The sequence below is a fragment of the Neodiprion lecontei genome, chromosome 4, assembly GCF_021901455.1.
Source record: "Neodiprion lecontei isolate iyNeoLeco1 chromosome 4, iyNeoLeco1.1, whole genome shotgun sequence".
NCBI lineage: Eukaryota > Metazoa > Arthropoda > Insecta > Hymenoptera > Diprionidae > Neodiprion > Neodiprion lecontei.
Genome location: NC_060263.1, coordinates 4,152,164 through 4,169,753, shown reverse-complemented (window position 1 = coordinate 4,169,753; position 17,590 = coordinate 4,152,164). Strand labels below are relative to the sequence as shown.

At 37.1% G+C, this 17,590-nt stretch overlaps 1 protein-coding gene across 2 annotated transcripts in view; it reads left to right on the top strand.

Moving 5' to 3' along the window:
• The window catches only part of LOC107228052 (disintegrin and metalloproteinase domain-containing protein 10), a 103,881-nt gene extending 90,762 nt beyond the window's left edge, over positions 1-13,119 (top strand). Inside the window, exons 4-15 of one of the 2 annotated variants that reach the window (XM_046736817.1) lie at positions 2,727-3,034; positions 4,221-4,367; positions 4,905-5,056; positions 5,148-5,382; positions 5,580-5,754; positions 5,909-6,062; positions 6,158-6,335; positions 6,451-6,681; positions 6,769-6,885; positions 6,976-7,140; positions 7,274-7,403; positions 8,601-13,119. In XM_046736817.1, the coding sequence (XP_046592773.1) occupies positions 2,727-3,034; positions 4,221-4,367; positions 4,905-5,056; positions 5,148-5,382; positions 5,580-5,754; positions 5,909-6,062; positions 6,158-6,335; positions 6,451-6,681; positions 6,769-6,885; positions 6,976-7,140; positions 7,274-7,403; positions 8,601-8,740 (2,132 nt within the window). In that variant the 3' untranslated portion in view covers positions 8,741-13,119. Of the gene's footprint in view, positions 1-2,726; positions 3,035-4,220; positions 4,368-4,904; positions 5,057-5,147; positions 5,383-5,579; positions 5,755-5,908; positions 6,063-6,157; positions 6,336-6,450; positions 6,682-6,768; positions 6,886-6,975; positions 7,141-7,273; positions 7,404-8,579 lie in introns of both variants that reach the window. The other variant, XM_046736816.1, reaches the window with a different exon arrangement.
• The last annotated feature ends 4,471 nt before the right edge of the window (positions 13,120-17,590 follow it).

The window sequence follows — 17,590 nt, the reverse complement described above, 5'->3', positions numbered from 1 at the left end:
TACTTGACAGTTAAATTCTGCTTTGTTCGAATATTAACGCAATTTCAACTGTATATCAGCGCTGTTTATTTCGCATTTGTACGTCTGTGTGCGTATGTGTGTGTGTTATTTAAGTATTTTTATCGCAAGAGATGGATTTTTTTTCCGAGTTACTTTTGCGGAGATAGTAACCCTCGATACTGCGTCTTTCGTCCATCGAACGACTCGACGGAGTCTTTTCGCGTTCCACTTTCGAACAATCATTTTTATTACAGCACCGGTGCGGAAACCGAGATAAGCGATGCATTACCACCGCCATAAACGAAAAAGGCCCCGTTCAAATCACCGCGCAATCAGTTAACAGTTAATCGGGTGACAAAGTTTCTGTTTCATTCGCTGAGCAAAAAAAAAAAAGAAAAAAACGTACAAAACGTACACTGTACAGCATTTTGTTAGGACCGTGAAAGAAATCATTTTAGAAATAGATTTCTGTTCGATAATAATTCTTGTGATGAAAAACTTTAGAGGATTACAGGGCAGACACTTTTCTATACAGTGGGTGATTTTTATTTGTGGTAAAAACACGAGATGAGAACTAGACGCTACGTGACTTGCGAAAAATTTTGGAAAATACGCAACAAAGAAGAAGAAGAAGAAGCTAAGCTTGATTTGTCTCGAGTCTGTTTGCCGACCGCGTTTCTTGGATATTCGAGGATATTTGCCTGCGAACAATATGAGAACCTTTAGACTAACCCAAAAACGAAACCGTGAACTCGCTCGGTTTCGAAACAACCCTCCGGCATACCATTGCCGAATTTTTTCCTCCTTGCGGTGGCTTTGACTTTTTCTCTTCTAAGCACGTACTTTTCAAAGGGGTACACAGCGACGGGGCTCGAGTCTTCGGGTATAACACGATAAGTATAAAAATCGCGCTGTTTGTGTTTTAGCGTAGTTTTCGGATTGCAAATTTTAGTCACGAGGTCTTCATATAGCTGACGTGACCGAATTTCCAACAAAATTATATTTCGTTATATGTATATATATATATACGTATAGAGGTTTGTACCACCGCCTCGCTTTGAGACGAAGAAACCAATTCTCAAACTCTCGAATAACGTTTCTATACGTACATACACGTAATATAAGGTACGTTTTTTATCTCGAATTTCGATGGATCGTTTTCATCTCGTTTTACATTTACCGCAATTTTCTGACGCGGTGCAGGAAACGAAAATCAAATAATAATATTCGTATTAATTATTCTATTATCATTCTAGTAATTTCAATTTGAAATAACTTCACGCAAGAAGTGGATAAATATTGGGAATTTACATATTCACAATAAATTATTCAATTCGATTGAAGTTTTATTTTATACAAAAGTACGTAGATCGAGTTTAGATAGTTTGAATATTTTGTTTCTCATTAGAATAAATTAATATGAAGCCTCGTCATGAACAATAACGTAAAACATTTCTCTCCGTTTGATGTTTTACGGTGCTCACGATTATTCAAATACGGTTCACCCGATTTATTTCAAATTTGAAAACAGCAATCCAATATAATTGAATAATTATTTGACGAGGTATGAATTCCCAATATTAGCGCACGTTTTTTTGCATACATACACAAGCTCTCGATATATACTCGCACTTCGCTGTCGATATGCGAGGGTGAAAACCATCCTAAAATCCAAATATATATAGAAAGCGTCTCGTATCTGCCCACCTTTCATGGTCGCCTAAAGAATGCAAAGCCGCGTCGAGTGGGAAATCGAATGAAAAGCGATATCTAGGGACGGGGTTGAATTTCCGAAATTCCACCTAATGTCGAATTTATTTTATGGCGAGACTTGAAGTGAAGAAATGAAATTTTGGAGAAACGCCAAGGTTTCGAATGGTCGGAAATTTGACGGGTCAAAGTTCCGAAATGCAAGATTCTGAAAATTCAAGTCACGATTGAGCAATGTTTGCGACTGAGTAAAATTACGAAAATTATAATATACTCGCACAGCGTATATTTCGCAACCAATGCGTGTGAAAAATCAGAATGACCAGGATTCCAAACGTGAAAATATCGAAAATCCAAAAGAAAGCAAGATCAAAGCGATGCAATTTCATCAAGCCAGAAATTTACCGAACTGAAAATCTTCGATCATTCGGAATTTCGATGTTTCAGATTTTTTTTTAGAACTTTGACTTGTCGGAGTTACCCACTCTCGGCATTTTGTCCTTTCGTAACCCCGAGCGTCGAATTTTGGATCATTCCAAACGTTTCGTCAAAGTTTCGTTTCTTTATTTTAAATTCCGCGACCAAAAAATTTGGAATTTGACGCTTTAAGAACTTTGCAAATTTGGAATTTCAACCCAGCCCCGATATCTACAATGCATCCCGCCTGAAAATCGCGATTCCAATCGTTGGAACGTAGACGGAATCGTCATAAAAATATAGTGAAACCGTTGTCGGACAATATTTTCTTAAGACAAATTTTATTGTTAGTGAATCGATGCCCTGTATTAATTGATTGATCGATTGATTTCATCGTGTAAACAGGATAAATAAATTTATAATTTACGTTCAAATGCAGAACGGAAGGTTCTTCTTCTTCTCAAGAGATTTTCTAATTCGAATAAATAACTTTTTCACACCGATCAAGAACGCGTCCTGATTTTCCCCGCGTTTCTACGGTTCAAACGAGCCGCCCCATTCTTATATATGTTCAAATACTTGATACCGATTTTTTCCAGGACACTCGTCGGGTTGTGGCGTGACCGAAGAAAGGGTCCAATGGATGGACGCGGTTCAAAATTCTGGTGAACCGGACCCGCCGCTGTCATCCAAGAGCAAACCTGGATCAGGAAATGCTGCGAAGGTCGATTCACCTTGGGTCGACGACAACGAGGATCCCGGGCACAAATACTCGCGACAGGCAAACGTGCTTGAAAGCTCGAGGACGAGGACGAGGCGGGAGACGCGACCCAAGCAGGAGAAGAATAACACGTGTTCTCTCTTCATACAGACCGATCCCCTAATCTGGAGGCACATATCCGAGACGGTGAGCGTGAGAAATCGATCACCTTGGCAAAAATTTATTTATTTCTTTTATTTTTTTTTTATCGACTTTCAATCAACAACCCCGGTTCTTTTTCACCTGTTGTATATCGTGTAATTTTTATTTTTTTTTCTTCCCTCTTCCTTTTTTGTTCACAGTCGAGTGATTTTCGAATTGGAAATTACCTGGAATGATTTTTTTTTTTTTTGATTACCCCTACAAATATCGCGTTCCACCCTTGGAGAAATAATCGCAATTTTGCCCAACGTTTCGCAGATTATACATCATGTATAGATATATGTATGTACACACAGTGGTACGTAACACTTCCACGCGGTGGACTCAGCCATATTTATTGCGAAATGTGAATGCGAAATTTTTCGCAGACTAGACGGGGCTCGGCTTTTGATCGGTTTGCGTATGTACATACCTACCCAACGCCCTATGCACAGTGTATGTGTGTGTGTGCGTGTGAGAATTTATTTGTTAGGCGTTTTCGCAACATCGTAGATCTACACGTATGTATATTTAGATACATCGTACGAAACGCGTTGTGCGTTGTACGTGTACGTGTACCTACGTACACCTGTCCGTATATTATACATGTATTATACATATTGTATATAGCATACTTTTTTTTTCTACCTTTTTTGTTTTTTATTCGTAGTGAGCGAGAGAAAGAGAGAAAAAGAGAGAGAGAGAGAGAGAAAGAAAAAAGAAAGCAGAACGGAAGAAGAAATATTCGCAGAGTGAATACTTTCAACCCGCTAGGCGATAAAAAAAAATAAAAAATTCAATCGCAAACGGCGGGAGCTTTTCTCCCCTTTTCTCTCTCTCTCTCTCTCTCTCTCTTTCTCATTCTCCGCCTACATTATTCACGCCTTTTTCTTCCTTTGTTATTCCCACTATTGTGTCTCGTTTTTCCTTTATCATTTTTCCTCAATTTTCAAGGTTCAGGAATTTAACACTTTATTTGTTCGATGTGTTAGAAATTATTGAAACTACGTAGATAAAATACATTACGCGATTTTCTCTATTCATTTTTAAGTCAGTATTTTGTACATTCAATTTTTCATTCGCTTCGCAATGAGAGTTTAACTTTCACGATGCTATCTACGCATCACGATTTGACAACGGAATTATTGTTGTTATTTTCATTATCATTATTATTATTATTTTTCTTTCACAGGTGGGTCATGACGTTGAAAAAACTAAGGAGGAAATTCTTTCGCTGATATCGCAACACGTTATAGCCGTGAACTATATTTACACGGGTACAAGATTCGACGGTAGGAGCGAGCATCGAAATATCAAATTTGAAGTTCAGAGAATAAAGGTACGTTGTGTGTGTGTGTACAGATATGCAAAGCGATAAATATCCTAGAATCAAAAATATTGCAACAAGAATTTTGGTGGTGTAGCGAAAATTGCACTGGTTTATTATCGCTGATTACACTGGGAGAAATTTTTAGTTCCGGTTACCGCTCAGTCCTTAACTATTTTCATTTTTTACCACAATCGGAAAATATAGTTCTGGGTACGAAGTGAAAAGTAGTTTTGTATCTGTTACCGGAAAGTCTAGTATCCGTTACTATTCTTTCTCATTACGATCACTGTTGCTAGATTTTCTTGCAACTGTTGCGAAAATTTAATGCTCGTGCAACGATAAATTGACGTTAAAGCCTCGTTGAACTAAAAAAGTAGAGTAAGCCTCACAAACTGATTTTGCGTACCTCGTTTTTCGTAATTCCAACAATATTCAAACAGTTTTTTTTAACGATACTCGGTTTACTGAATTTTTGTAGCTACTGTAACAAATGAAATTTTTTTTGGTGTAGAAAAATAAAAATAAAAAAATTAATAATCCTTTCAGATCGACGACGACAAGCCTTGTACTCATCCCCCGAATTATGGCGACACGTCGAATCCCTTTTGCATGGAAAACATAGACGTCAGTAATTTTCTCAATCTACACTCGCTTGGCAATCACGAAGCTTTTTGCCTAGCTTACGTTTTCACATACAGGTAAATTCCATAATCTTATATATAGAAATAAGTAAGAAATTACTGCAAATATTAGTCACATTAAATATTGCGCACGTTCATTTTCTTCCAGAGATTTTACCGGGGGTACTCTTGGACTTGCTTGGGTCGCATCTGCGTCCGGTGCTTCGGGCGGTATTTGCGAGAAGTACAAAACTTACACGGAAACCGTCGGCGGAATGTATCAGTCGACGAAGAGATCGTTGAACACCGGTATCATCACATTTGTAAACTATGCGAGCAGAGTACCGCCGAAAGTTTCCCAGCTGACGTTGGCTCACGAAATTGGCCACAACTTTGGATCGCCGGTAATTATAACGATAGATCATATTTTTCGTACCGTAATCATTTTTGAATCTTTAATTATGCAAAAAGATGAATCGATACTTATGATCGATAATCCTGTCAAAAAATACAATTTATATACCAAATTCATCGTGCCATTCTTACCCAATTTCTGTCGAAATTCAATATCTCTGATAATGGTTTGTTTTACTTTATGCAGCACGATTTTCCACCGGAATGCAGACCCGGTGGACTACACGGAAATTTTATTATGTTCGCCTCGGCCACCAGTGGAGACAGACCGAACAACAGTAAATTTTCAAAGTGCAGTATAGGGAACATCAGCAACGTCCTGGACGCGATCGAGGATAAGAAAAAGAGGAACTGCTTCACCGGTGAGACGATTATTGCACCTTACTTATAATGTGAAAGTATTACCTTACTACAAATAAAGATACGGAGGGATGAAAAATTGAAGACCAATTAAAAGTTCTGTTGTTGTGTGTTTCGAAATAGAATATTTCACAGACTTTTCTAATCTTTTCACAGCACCTGCCGGCGCTTTCTGTGGGAACAAAATCGTCGAAGAAGGGGAAGAATGCGATTGCGGATACGACGAAGAGGAATGCAAAGACAAGTGTTGCTATCCACGCTTACCGATGTCGAAAAACCAGTGTCGTCGAACAAATTCAGCGCAGTGCAGGTACCTTGTATTTATTGCTGTAAATTTTTCAGCCTAGCCTTTTCACGAGTCAGGATATTCCTGATGATATTCAATTAACTTTTTCTCCTTCACAGTCCGAGCCAAGGACCCTGCTGTTCGAGCGAAACGTGCCAATTTATACCGCTCGCAAACAAGTCTGTGTGCAAAATTGAAACGGAATGCAGTCATGACTCGGTTTGCAACGGAACAACATCCGTGTGTCCTCCGCCAGAACCAAAAGCTAACAACACCAAGTGTAACCAGGAAACTCAGGTAACAAAAGAACATGTGATACTTATTCTAGATGTCTCAGTTAATTTTCCGATACACGTATCGATTATAATTTCGAAAAAGTGATTGTCAAGTAAATCTGTAACGTTCCCAACAGTTGTGCATCAAGGGGGAATGTATCGGATCGAGATGCCTGGAATGGAATCTTACGGAATGCTTCTTAACGAGCAACAAACCGAATATTGATAAACGCAAGCTGTGCGAGTTGGCTTGCCAGAATGGTACTGATGTTTCGACGTGTCGCAGTACCAGCGAGCTTCCTCACTTGAAAGCCCAGGGAAAAGGGGCGATCAATCTGAGGCCAGGCTCGCCTTGTGATAACTTCCAGGTAAAGATGAAACTCGTAGATCCTTATTCGTGCAAGATGATTTTTGTCGCTGAAACAAAATTTTTCCAACCCATTTTTCTTCTTCAGGGATACTGCGACGTGTTCCTTAAATGCAGAGCGGTCGACGCCGAAGGGCCGCTTGCAAGATTGAAAAATCTACTGTTCAACAAGGAGACTTTACTCACGCTTTCTCAATGGGTTACGGTATGTTTGAGCAGGGAATATTCCTTGTTTTAAATCGAGATATAATCAATCGAACGACATTTGACGCTTATCGGTGACAATTCGTTTCAGGAGTACTGGTGGGCGGTACTGCTGATGGGGATAGCGTTCATAATTTTTATGGGCCTGTTCATCAAGTGCTGCGCGGTACACACTCCTTCCAGTAATCCTAAGAAACCGCCGGCAAGACGGATTAGTGAAACATTGAGAAGGCCGATGAATACTCTAAGGAGAATGGTGAGTTGAACGAAATATCACAGTATCGATTAGACATCGATGAGCTGTACAGCTGTTGAATAAGGCCTGAATATTCAGTCGTTCCCTTTTGTTTGTTGCCGCGAATCTGATTGTCACTGATTTTTTTCTCCAGCGACATCATCACGGAGGCGGTGCTGGTCCGCGAAGCATTCCTCCGAGGCAAGGACAGGGAGGTCACGGACAGCGCGGTCCTTCGCATGGATACGGAGAAGGTAGAGGAGCTCAGTATTATCCTCCCAAAGGTACGTCCACATACCTCGATCCTTTACTAGAAACTATGCCATCGGTAAAATTTGACTTTCTACCTGTTTCTTGACCGAGCTCGATGCCCTTGCAACTATAAACGTCTTTCTGCCAATGATATTTTAGAGACAGTTATTTTTCACCAAATATCACACTAACGTATCGAAAATCAAATTTCACCGAACAACCTAGCTGAGATATATATATTTATTCGTGTACGACTTATTATCAACCCGCAACTACATCAGTGTTTCTCATGTTTGCATTTCCCTCACATTGATTGCGACGCGCCTCACTACCTGATAATCTTGTTCTCTGAGCTGCAGAGGTGAGCTCGGGCCTACATTATACTTTTGACAGGATTAAATCCTTGGATATCAGTTTGTTATTGTCCGACCAATTCACGTTTAAAGTCTTTGTTAAACGGTTCGTTTCAAAAGACGTGAAAACAACGGTTTTCAAAAACTCGGGCATTTTGTAGTAATTAGAATTCAACGAATCCTTATTAGCCTGGCTTTAGAATTAAAGTAATGAACAATTCGATTACTTTGAACGAAGATGAAGACAGATTACTTGACTGTTTGGGCGAATGCCAAAAGTCGGTGTTGAAAATTCTTGTGTTTGATCCTGGAAACTTATGTAGTCGCTTTTGCAATCGACGTGTAGCCTATAACTTTCTGTCTGACTGCAAACCTGTGACATATAGTTGCCTGCTTTCATTATTATTGTTATTATACTGTGATGATGCACCGCTCTAATTAATTCCGATTTTTCTCCTCTTTGTAATTTTTGTATCCAATGAACGTCTGAAAATTATTCTCCATAGCCGCTAATGCTAATGCGAAGGAAATATTTTTGTTATTGTTTATATTTTTTCTCCTACGGCGAGTAAAAACTGCAACAATTTCCAGTAAAGTATCCCAATCATACCAAAGCCAGCTGCTTTCAAAACTATTCGAAAAGTGTAACGCATATTCTGCATGAGCTAACAAAATCCTAGTCTAGATCCTCGGATGTCTTGTGATTACTCAAATAACGATGAATTCCAAAATGCTACCCTTTACAAAGCTTACTTCCTGTATTTTCTGTCTCAAGTTACGTTCTTCCGCACTCGTGTTCTTTTTCTTTTTGTTTCCTCTTCTCTGGTTCAAACATTGTTTCTAAACTTTAAACAGGCTATCGCTCGGTTCCCACAGCTAGTGCGCCACCAGCAGGTGGTCCAACAGCCAACTTCGGCCGGTCAAATCGTCCCGAACTGTATGCCGGGGCCTATTCGGGTTCCGGAGGAGGTGGTAGGGGCACAGCCTATGAGATGAGGCTTCACAACAAGGTTTGACGACACTAGAGAGTCCCAAACCATATTTGGCGTTACTTTGTGAAAACAGTCTCATCGCAGTCCACCGTAAGAGCATCGTTTGGACTTCTTTATTGCTCGGAAAATGAGCGGCCCAAGAGAGAAAGACAGAGTGTCAAAGAGAGCTGGATACTAATTTGAATTATGTTCTTTATCATTCATCATTACTATTATTACTTATACATAATTATTAGCTCGCGTCATGAAAGTTAGAGAAATGTGAATCGCCGTCTGGATGAAATTTCCTCGTCAGGAAAAGACAAATGTTACAATTTTATCAGATATTCATGACGCTTTAGAAAGATTAATCGAACCCCGTATTTTACCTAGCATCCAGTGCTCTTTTTTTATAAATTATATATAAATATACCAGTAGACTTCATCAAGTAAGTAGTAATTATGATAACCATGGTCACACTGCCCTAAGAAGAACAACAGGAACAACAAAAGAAAGAAGGAACAAGAGATAGGAAAGAAAAGTCTAGACTAAAACCAAGGTTGAAATTATCACGATATAATTTAACTCCTAAAATATCAATTTTAAAACACTTGTTTTTCCTCGATCGTTCCCGTTATTTACAAAAACAATTCATAATCTTCTAACTCGGCAATCTTTGCTTCCAAACAGACCTGTCGTGGATTGGATGGATGCTTTGATAGGATGTTAAGTATGACAATATTACGAAGTTGTGATTCACGGGGTGGAATTATTGAATCTCTCATTGATTTGAACTTTTCTTATATTTTAAAGTAAATCGTTATTGGTTTCCTCACCATCTATCCACTTATTGACTTATCATATTACATTTTACAAAAAAAAAAAAAAAAAGAAAAGAAAAAAGAAAATATATACCATTATCTTCATTTATTTAAATCAAATAGTAACAAGTCTCCTTGAAATTTTGTTACAGACGATTCAGTTGTTTTTTTCATCCAAGTAATTGTGAAAATTTTAGCTGTGATATTTATAGAATAGAAGAAAAAACGAGGAAGAAATGAAAGAAATCGTATAACCACTGCTTTATCTTCTATTGTAACTGTTTTATGACTACAGCCAAGCCATACAACAATGTTAAAAACCCATTACTAGATTCACATTTTATGATTTAGTGCTCCTTCAGACGCATATCCTTCCTATGACACATTTTTAGGGTAATGAATCTGTTCGTTAGTATCTAAAACACGATATAAGGTATCTTGAATCATCGTGTGCACACCGCAATAAATTGGATATAAAAGTTTAACGTTAGGTCGCGAATACCTTGTGGATTTATTTCTTAACAAAATCTGATCCGAAATGAAACACTAATTGCTTAGCCGAATTTGAGTGAAACTTTGAATATAGTCTGAAAAGGAAGCAGAACTTATATTTTATTTCATAGATATAACGTGTAGAAGAAGAAATTTTTTAACACTTCTTATTTCATTTGCACCAGCTATCGTATAAAGGCAAACAAACTCTTGAGGCGGAAACTAAAGGGAATCCAGCATTACCAAACCATTGCAGGTCATTCGTTTGATCTCTGTACCATTGTAATATAATAATATAATTGATATGTATTACTTATACTAATTTTTATTAGCCAATTGAAGCGAGTGCAACTATGAATGATGATGGTAAAACAAAAAAAGAAAAAAAAAGAAATTGAAACTGATCATTTTATAGTGATACTCATTTTACAATTATGTATTGATTATTATTAATTAGTTGGATATTACTGATTACATTATAATTTATACACATATATATTTACTATTAATGGATAATTGTAAATGATATTTAAATAGCATTTCAATTTATACATATATATTATATATTACGTTGTTTTAGTCAATCAGCACAATGTTTCCCGAAACAAAAAAAAAAAAAAGCATGAATTCATAAAAAAAGAGAGTGTGATCTCCGTTCCTTTTTTTCAAATTCAATTTTATTTTCTTCTTCAGATTCAGTACTTCAACATTTTTGTTTATATTCATAATATTACAAGGTCATATTAAATATTATACATAAAAATTTATGTAGTACTAAAACAGGGATATCATTTTTAAGCAAAGGCTGATCATACTATACATACGATATTTTAATTTTAACTGTTAATCCATTGCCACTAGAACAAAAAAAAATGAAATTTTTTAATATACCTCCGTAGTTACATATATTTTTATTTTTAACAACCACCTACATAAGCCTCCTAATTTCGAAAAATTCCTTCAAACAGATTTAATAATTTGATTGTGGACTTCAGTCCTGCATTATTTTTTCTAACTTAATTCCCTTCTCTCTCTCTCTCTCTCTATCTCTCTATCTCTATCTCTATCTATTCCTATAACCAATGGTTACTTTCTCATTAAGGCCTATCTTATCGTTAATGATTATTCATTTATTATCCCTAAATTATAAGAAATATGCCTTCGCCAATTCTGTTGATTTAATTAAATCTATACCTGTTTCGAATAGTTTGAACGGGTTTTAATTACGGAGTACAAGAAAAAGGCGGACAGACCAGCTGTAATAGCCGCAAAATACTATTTTTCTATAAATGGGAGTGGAACTATATCTATGGCTGGCAAAATTCTGGTAGACATAGAACCAAAGATGTATATCGATATGTGTACGCGTACCAGGAAAAACAGCTACTCAATGGCTCTTGACCTGTTTTAATCGACCAAAACTGTCAGCGACAACGTTTCACAGTAAACTGTTATCCCTTTATCACTTTTATTTCCTTATACATAGGGTATATGTGGTTTATATTCCGATTGCATGAATATCTCTACGATCATTACTAAATGAATATATTCAATAATTATAGGTACATATGTAGTAAAATTTTAATATCATTAGCAGCGTTTTTCCTGGCAATTTCTATAGGCGTCTGCTCATCAGCGGTTACATATTATACGTACATGTATACATATGTGTATCTCATTTGAAATTTTCATTGACTTTTTCTCCACTGTCTATATAGCGAGAGGTATGAAAATGAAGATTGAATTTGATAGTGAAATGTAGGGAAAAATAGCCAGCCAAATTTATGTATTCATTGTAATTCGTACATCGTTCGGTATATGAAAATGTACAATAGGCGCAATGTGATTTATAAACGGATTGTATGTGAAAAACGATAAAGTGACGAGGAAGATGATAATGACAATGGAAAAATATACTTGTGTAAATATACATATTAATATTATAAAGTATGATTATAATTATAATTATAATAATAATATTAACAACAATAATAATAATAATAATAATATTAGTAATAATGATAATAATAATGATGTAAAAGCAAAACGAGATTTAACGAAGAAAGAAAAAGAGGAAATGAAGGTAAAAATGGTAAAGTGAATAATAAAATAATTGTTTTTATATAAAATCTGTACTATAGCAAAATATTATTCTGTATTTTGTAATCAAGACAGTATAAACTTAGTACTACGTACCACGAATGTGTGAGAAAACATTATATCAGGCTCGACTGTAGCTAGGGCATCATAAAATCTTAGAAATTAGCTCTGAAAATTTGCCGTAATGCAAATCTATCAGCTGGCTTCATTCTATAACGCAAATCTTGCCGAATAATGCGATATATTCACATTATACTAAATGCATTTAATACACTAGTTGAGGTCTTCAAGCTTACAATTAACTGTCGAACGTATCCGAGTCCCACGATGACTATCATACACCCATCTCTTGTCGATTGTTGCGTTAATATCTTACGTTGTACATTGTCATAGCAATGAATTTATTTTTTCTCCGTAGAGCGAGTTCCTAATTTTCAACACGATCGAAAGGTTATTGCTTGAATAATGTGAATAATTAATAACATTATCATAGTTTGTAAAGGTAGCTGACGGCCTTGTGATTAGAAGATGTAAATATCTGGTAACCATGGTGCTATTTTAATCCATTCATGACCGAGGACTCAGTTATATGTTTTATAAGTAAGCCTGTAACGAATGTCCCAAGATTTTGTAGGCCGTTTTATAAATAAAAATTGCATTATTTTTTTTTTTTTTTCTACGGCAACAAACTTCTACTGAATTGAGTCATGGTAGATGGTTCTTAAAAAAGGAGATTTCGACTTGTGTTGTAACAAAAATTTGATGGATTATTGGAATGATTATCGTTTTTTTTTAAATGACACAAAACATTAGGAATCCTCAATTTCGATACTATAGTAACTCATGCGGTGATCAAGATTTATAGAATGAGGCCTGGCTGTTTTGAAAATACGAAATTGCTTGTGTGCGTGTGAAGTGTAACGGTAATTTGAAGAAAACGTAAAAAAAAAAAAAAAATTCTTTATCCCAAACATATATATTATCTACGCTTAGGCTACATATATTTATTTCAGTCGTAACGCGATACTCTCTATCACCTGTACATAATATTAGACTCGAGAAAGAAAAGAAGAAAAAAAAAAATTGAAGAATTATATTTTTTCTAACGATCCAAAAAAAATATTGTAATATCTTATCAATATTGTCTGCAACTGGTTTTGTTTCTTTCTCACCTTGATACTCAGGTTCTTTTTTTCTTTTTTATTATGTACGGTTTGACTGATTTTTTGGAGATTACGTGAATCATGTTACTTGGATATCAAAAAGCACCAAGTGGCCTTGAATCCTTAGAATGAATTCTTCTTTTTTCTCCATTTTAAATATTATTTCAGACGCTCACGGTATACCTGCGTTCAAATGTGCATGATAACTGACCAATTGCCCGATGGTAGTTTAAAAACTCACTTCTCTTCTCCCAAAAATGTTTAGAACGTGACATGTTTTAAAAGTATGAATAACATATAATTGTGAATATCTCTTGTGTTATGTTAATGTGATTATAGATACATTGTAAAAAAATAATAAAAACGTACATTTTACATTTAACAATATGAAAATGTGATAAACCAGAGGCATCAAGTCCTGAGAGCCCTTACCCATATATTCTGCAGTAGGAGAAACGATGAAAACATCACTGTAAGATAGTTCTGTGAACAGTTTAAAAATGACAATCGAGTTCGTGTATTCTCCAGTCGAATATTTCAAATACTTGATCAAATATTTGATGCAGAATGACAAAATAATGTAAATGACGGTAACTTTTCCTCTTGAATCGATTCGATGGTCCCTTATTAGAGCAATTGGACCCCGAGAAAGCCAAACACGACACTTAGAACACTGTTAAATCAACGGCTGAGGCGATACCAAAAAAAAATCGAAGGTATTTTTCGTTCTTCGCATATCACACTTTATCCATTGCTCGCAGCGGCTCGGGACTGTGCGCGATAGATTCATGTCGCAAAACTATCATAATATATGGGGACATAATCGTGTACAGTTTATTCAAGAATTAAACCAAGCATTAGCCAATGATCTGCCGAATTTCGATTGAAAAAATCCAGATGGGCAAGGCTTGCTCTTTTGCAATTTTTGAAGCGAAATCCTTTATCTCCTACAATGGATTTGAAGGACCCTTATTAGACTAATTGGACTCTCAGGAACGCGAAAGTCATGCAGGACATCAAATATTCAACACCAGAGGGAATTCGTTTTTCATTCGTATCTCTCGATCCGTGGCTTAAGGCGATGTTGGACTACGCGGAATTGGTTCCCCTTACGAAATTACGTCGATAAGGTACGTCTAACAATCTATTCTAATAATATTTAAAATGAGCTTAATTTTACCGGAAGAAAGCCGGAGCCTCGATTTTTAGCGATTTTGAGAGCTTTAAATGTTGTGTTTCAGAATCGATTCATACGACGCTTTCTGGACGAATTGGACATCGATGATTGGAGTAAAGGCATCTGCAAGACCGTAGAAACAACAGTTGGGGAAATGCTGAAGAAATGCGGTAATATTGATGTGTATGTATATCTATTTCAATCCAGGTTACATGAAATATTAACAACACAATGTGATTCATATAGTATACTGTTATTGCAGCCGTTCGCGGACCGGAACTTTTACAGTAACAACTGCAGTGAATAAAATGTATCGTGTTCTGCTTAGTATGATGTATACTGCACTTCATTTTCTTCGTGTGATAGTTAGTTTCATATGTGATATTTACACGATATTCTGCGATTGATTTAAAGTGAATGTTGTACACTATCTAAGATTTTTGTAAACTGCGATACACTGATAGCTCCACGCTTGTAATAGAGTTAAGGCATATTGAATGAACTTGAGCTGTAAGTTTGTGACTATGGCTTTCTGATTTCGCTTCCCCACCACTTTCAAAAACTGAAACCGAATGCATGTGTTTAAACGGTGGCTTTTGATCCGCTGCTCGCAATAAGATAGACGAGATGCAATCAATTCTCTTCGCAGTATTCAGACGTTATACTGTGATGTGGGAGTAAGTCCAGCACTTTTCAGAATCGCATACCTTTCCACCCGAGGACCAAAGAGGTGAACCTCACCTTTGTTTGACCGAAGATATTTTGGTCTCAGATTCGATTTCAATGACCCTTTCCTGGCCGATTGGACCCCCGGGACTCGGAAAACGCAGCAGAAAGAGCGTGGAATCAACAGGAAAGAAGTTACGAAGGAAAAAGGACCTGCTGAAAAATGTCGAAAATACAAATTCTCGTTTTTTGTCTGTAACTTTTGAGGCGTTGGTCGCAGCGTATTGGGACTGCGCCCAATCGATTTCTCTCGCAAAATTACGTGGTATTAGTGCATGAAAGAATTTATTCCGGCACTTTTCAAAATCGCGAAAATTTTCGCCAAAAATGGAAATGCAATGCCTTACTTTTTTGCCAATTTTCGACCGAAAACTTTTGGTCTCAGATTCGATTTGTATGAGCATTTCCTGAACAATTGGACCCCCAGGATCTCGGAAAACGCAGCAAAAGGAGCGTGGGATCAACGGGAGAGAAGATACGAGGAAAAAAGCACCTGCTGAAAAACGACGAAAATTCAGGTTTTCGTTTTTTGGCTGTAACTTTCGATGCGTTGATCGCAGCGTATTGGGACTGCGCCCAATCGATTTCTCTCGCAAAATTACGTCGGAATAGTGCCACAATTAATTTATTCCAGCACTTTTGAAAATCGCGAAAATTTTCGCCTAAAATACAAAGGGGTTAACCTTCCTTTTTTTTTGACTAAAAATTTGTCGTCTCAGAATTGATTCGTATGACTCTTTCCCGACCAATTGGACCCCAAGGACCTCAGAAAACGCAGCAAAAGAAGCGTGGGATCAACGGGAGAGAAGATACGAGGAAAAAATCACCTGCTGAAAAATGTCGAAAATTCGGGTTTTCGTTTTTTGGCTGTAACTTTCGATGCGTTGATCGCAGCGTATTGGGACTGCGCCCAATCGATTTCTCTCGCGAAATTACGTCGGAATAGTGCCACAATTAATTTATTCCAGCACTTTTGAGAATCGCGAAAATTTTCGCCAAAAATACAAAGGGGTTAACCTTCCTTTTTTTTTGACCAAAAAATTTTTCGTCTCAGAATGGATTCGTATGACTCTTTCCCGACCAATTGGACCCCAAGGACCTCAGAAAACGCAGCAAAGGGAGCGTGGGATCAACGGGAGAGAAGATACGAGGAAAAAAGCACCTGCTGAAAAATGTCGAAAATTCAGGTTTTCGTTTTTTGGCTGTAACTTTCGATGCGTTGATCGCAGCGTATTGGGACTGCGCCCAATCGATTTCTAACGCAAAATTACGTCGGAATAGTGCCACAATTAATTTATTCCAGCACTTTTGAAAATCGCGAAAATTTTCGCCAAAAATACAAAGGGGTTAACCTTCCTTTTTTTTTGACCAAAAAATTTTTCGTCTCAGAATTGATTTGTATGACTCTTTCCCGACCAATTGGACCCCAAGGAACTCAGAAAACGCAGCGAAAGGAGCGTGGGATCAACGGGAGAGAAGATACGAGGAAAAAAGCACCTGCTGAAAAATGTCGAAAATTCAGGTTTTCGTTTTTTGGCTGTAAATTTCGATGCGTTGATCGCAGCGTATTGGGACTGCGCCCAATCGATTTCTCTCGCAAAATTACGTCGGAATAGTGCCACAATTAATTTATTCCAGCACTTTTGAAAATCGCAAAAATTTTCGCCAAAAATACAAAGGGGTTAACCTTCCTTTTTTTTTGACCAAAAAATTTTTCGTCTCAGAATGGATTCGTATGACTCTTTCCCGACCAATTGGACCCCAAGGACCTCAGAAAACGCAGCAAATGGAGCGTGGGATCAACGGGAGAGAAGATACGAGGAAAAAAGCACCTGCTGAAAAATGTCGAAAATTCAGGTTTTCGTTTTTTGGCTGTAACTTTCGATGCGTTGATCGCAGCGTATTGGGACTGCGCCCAATCGATTTCTAACGCAAAATTACGTCGGAATAGTGCCACAATTAATTTATTCCAGCACTTTTGAAAATCGCGAAAATTTTCGCCAAAAATACAAAGGGGTTAACCTTCCTTTTTTTTTGACCAAAAAATTTTTCGTCTCAGAATTGATTTGTATGACTCTTTCCCGACCAATTGGACCCCGAGGAACTCAGAAAACGCAGCGAAAGGAGCGTGGGATCAACGGGAGAGAAGATACGAGGAAAAAAGCACCTGCTGAAAAATGTCGAAAATTCAGGTTTTCGTTTTTTGGCTGTAACTTTCGATGCGTTGATCGCAGCGTATTGGGACTGCGCCCAATCGATTTCTCTCGCAAAATTACGTCGGAATAGTGCCACAATTAATTTATTCCAGCACTTTTGAAAATCGCGAAAATTTTCGCCAAAAATACAAAGGGGTTAACCTTCCTTTTTTTTTGACCAAAAAATTTTTCGTCTCAGAATTGATTCGTATGACTCTTT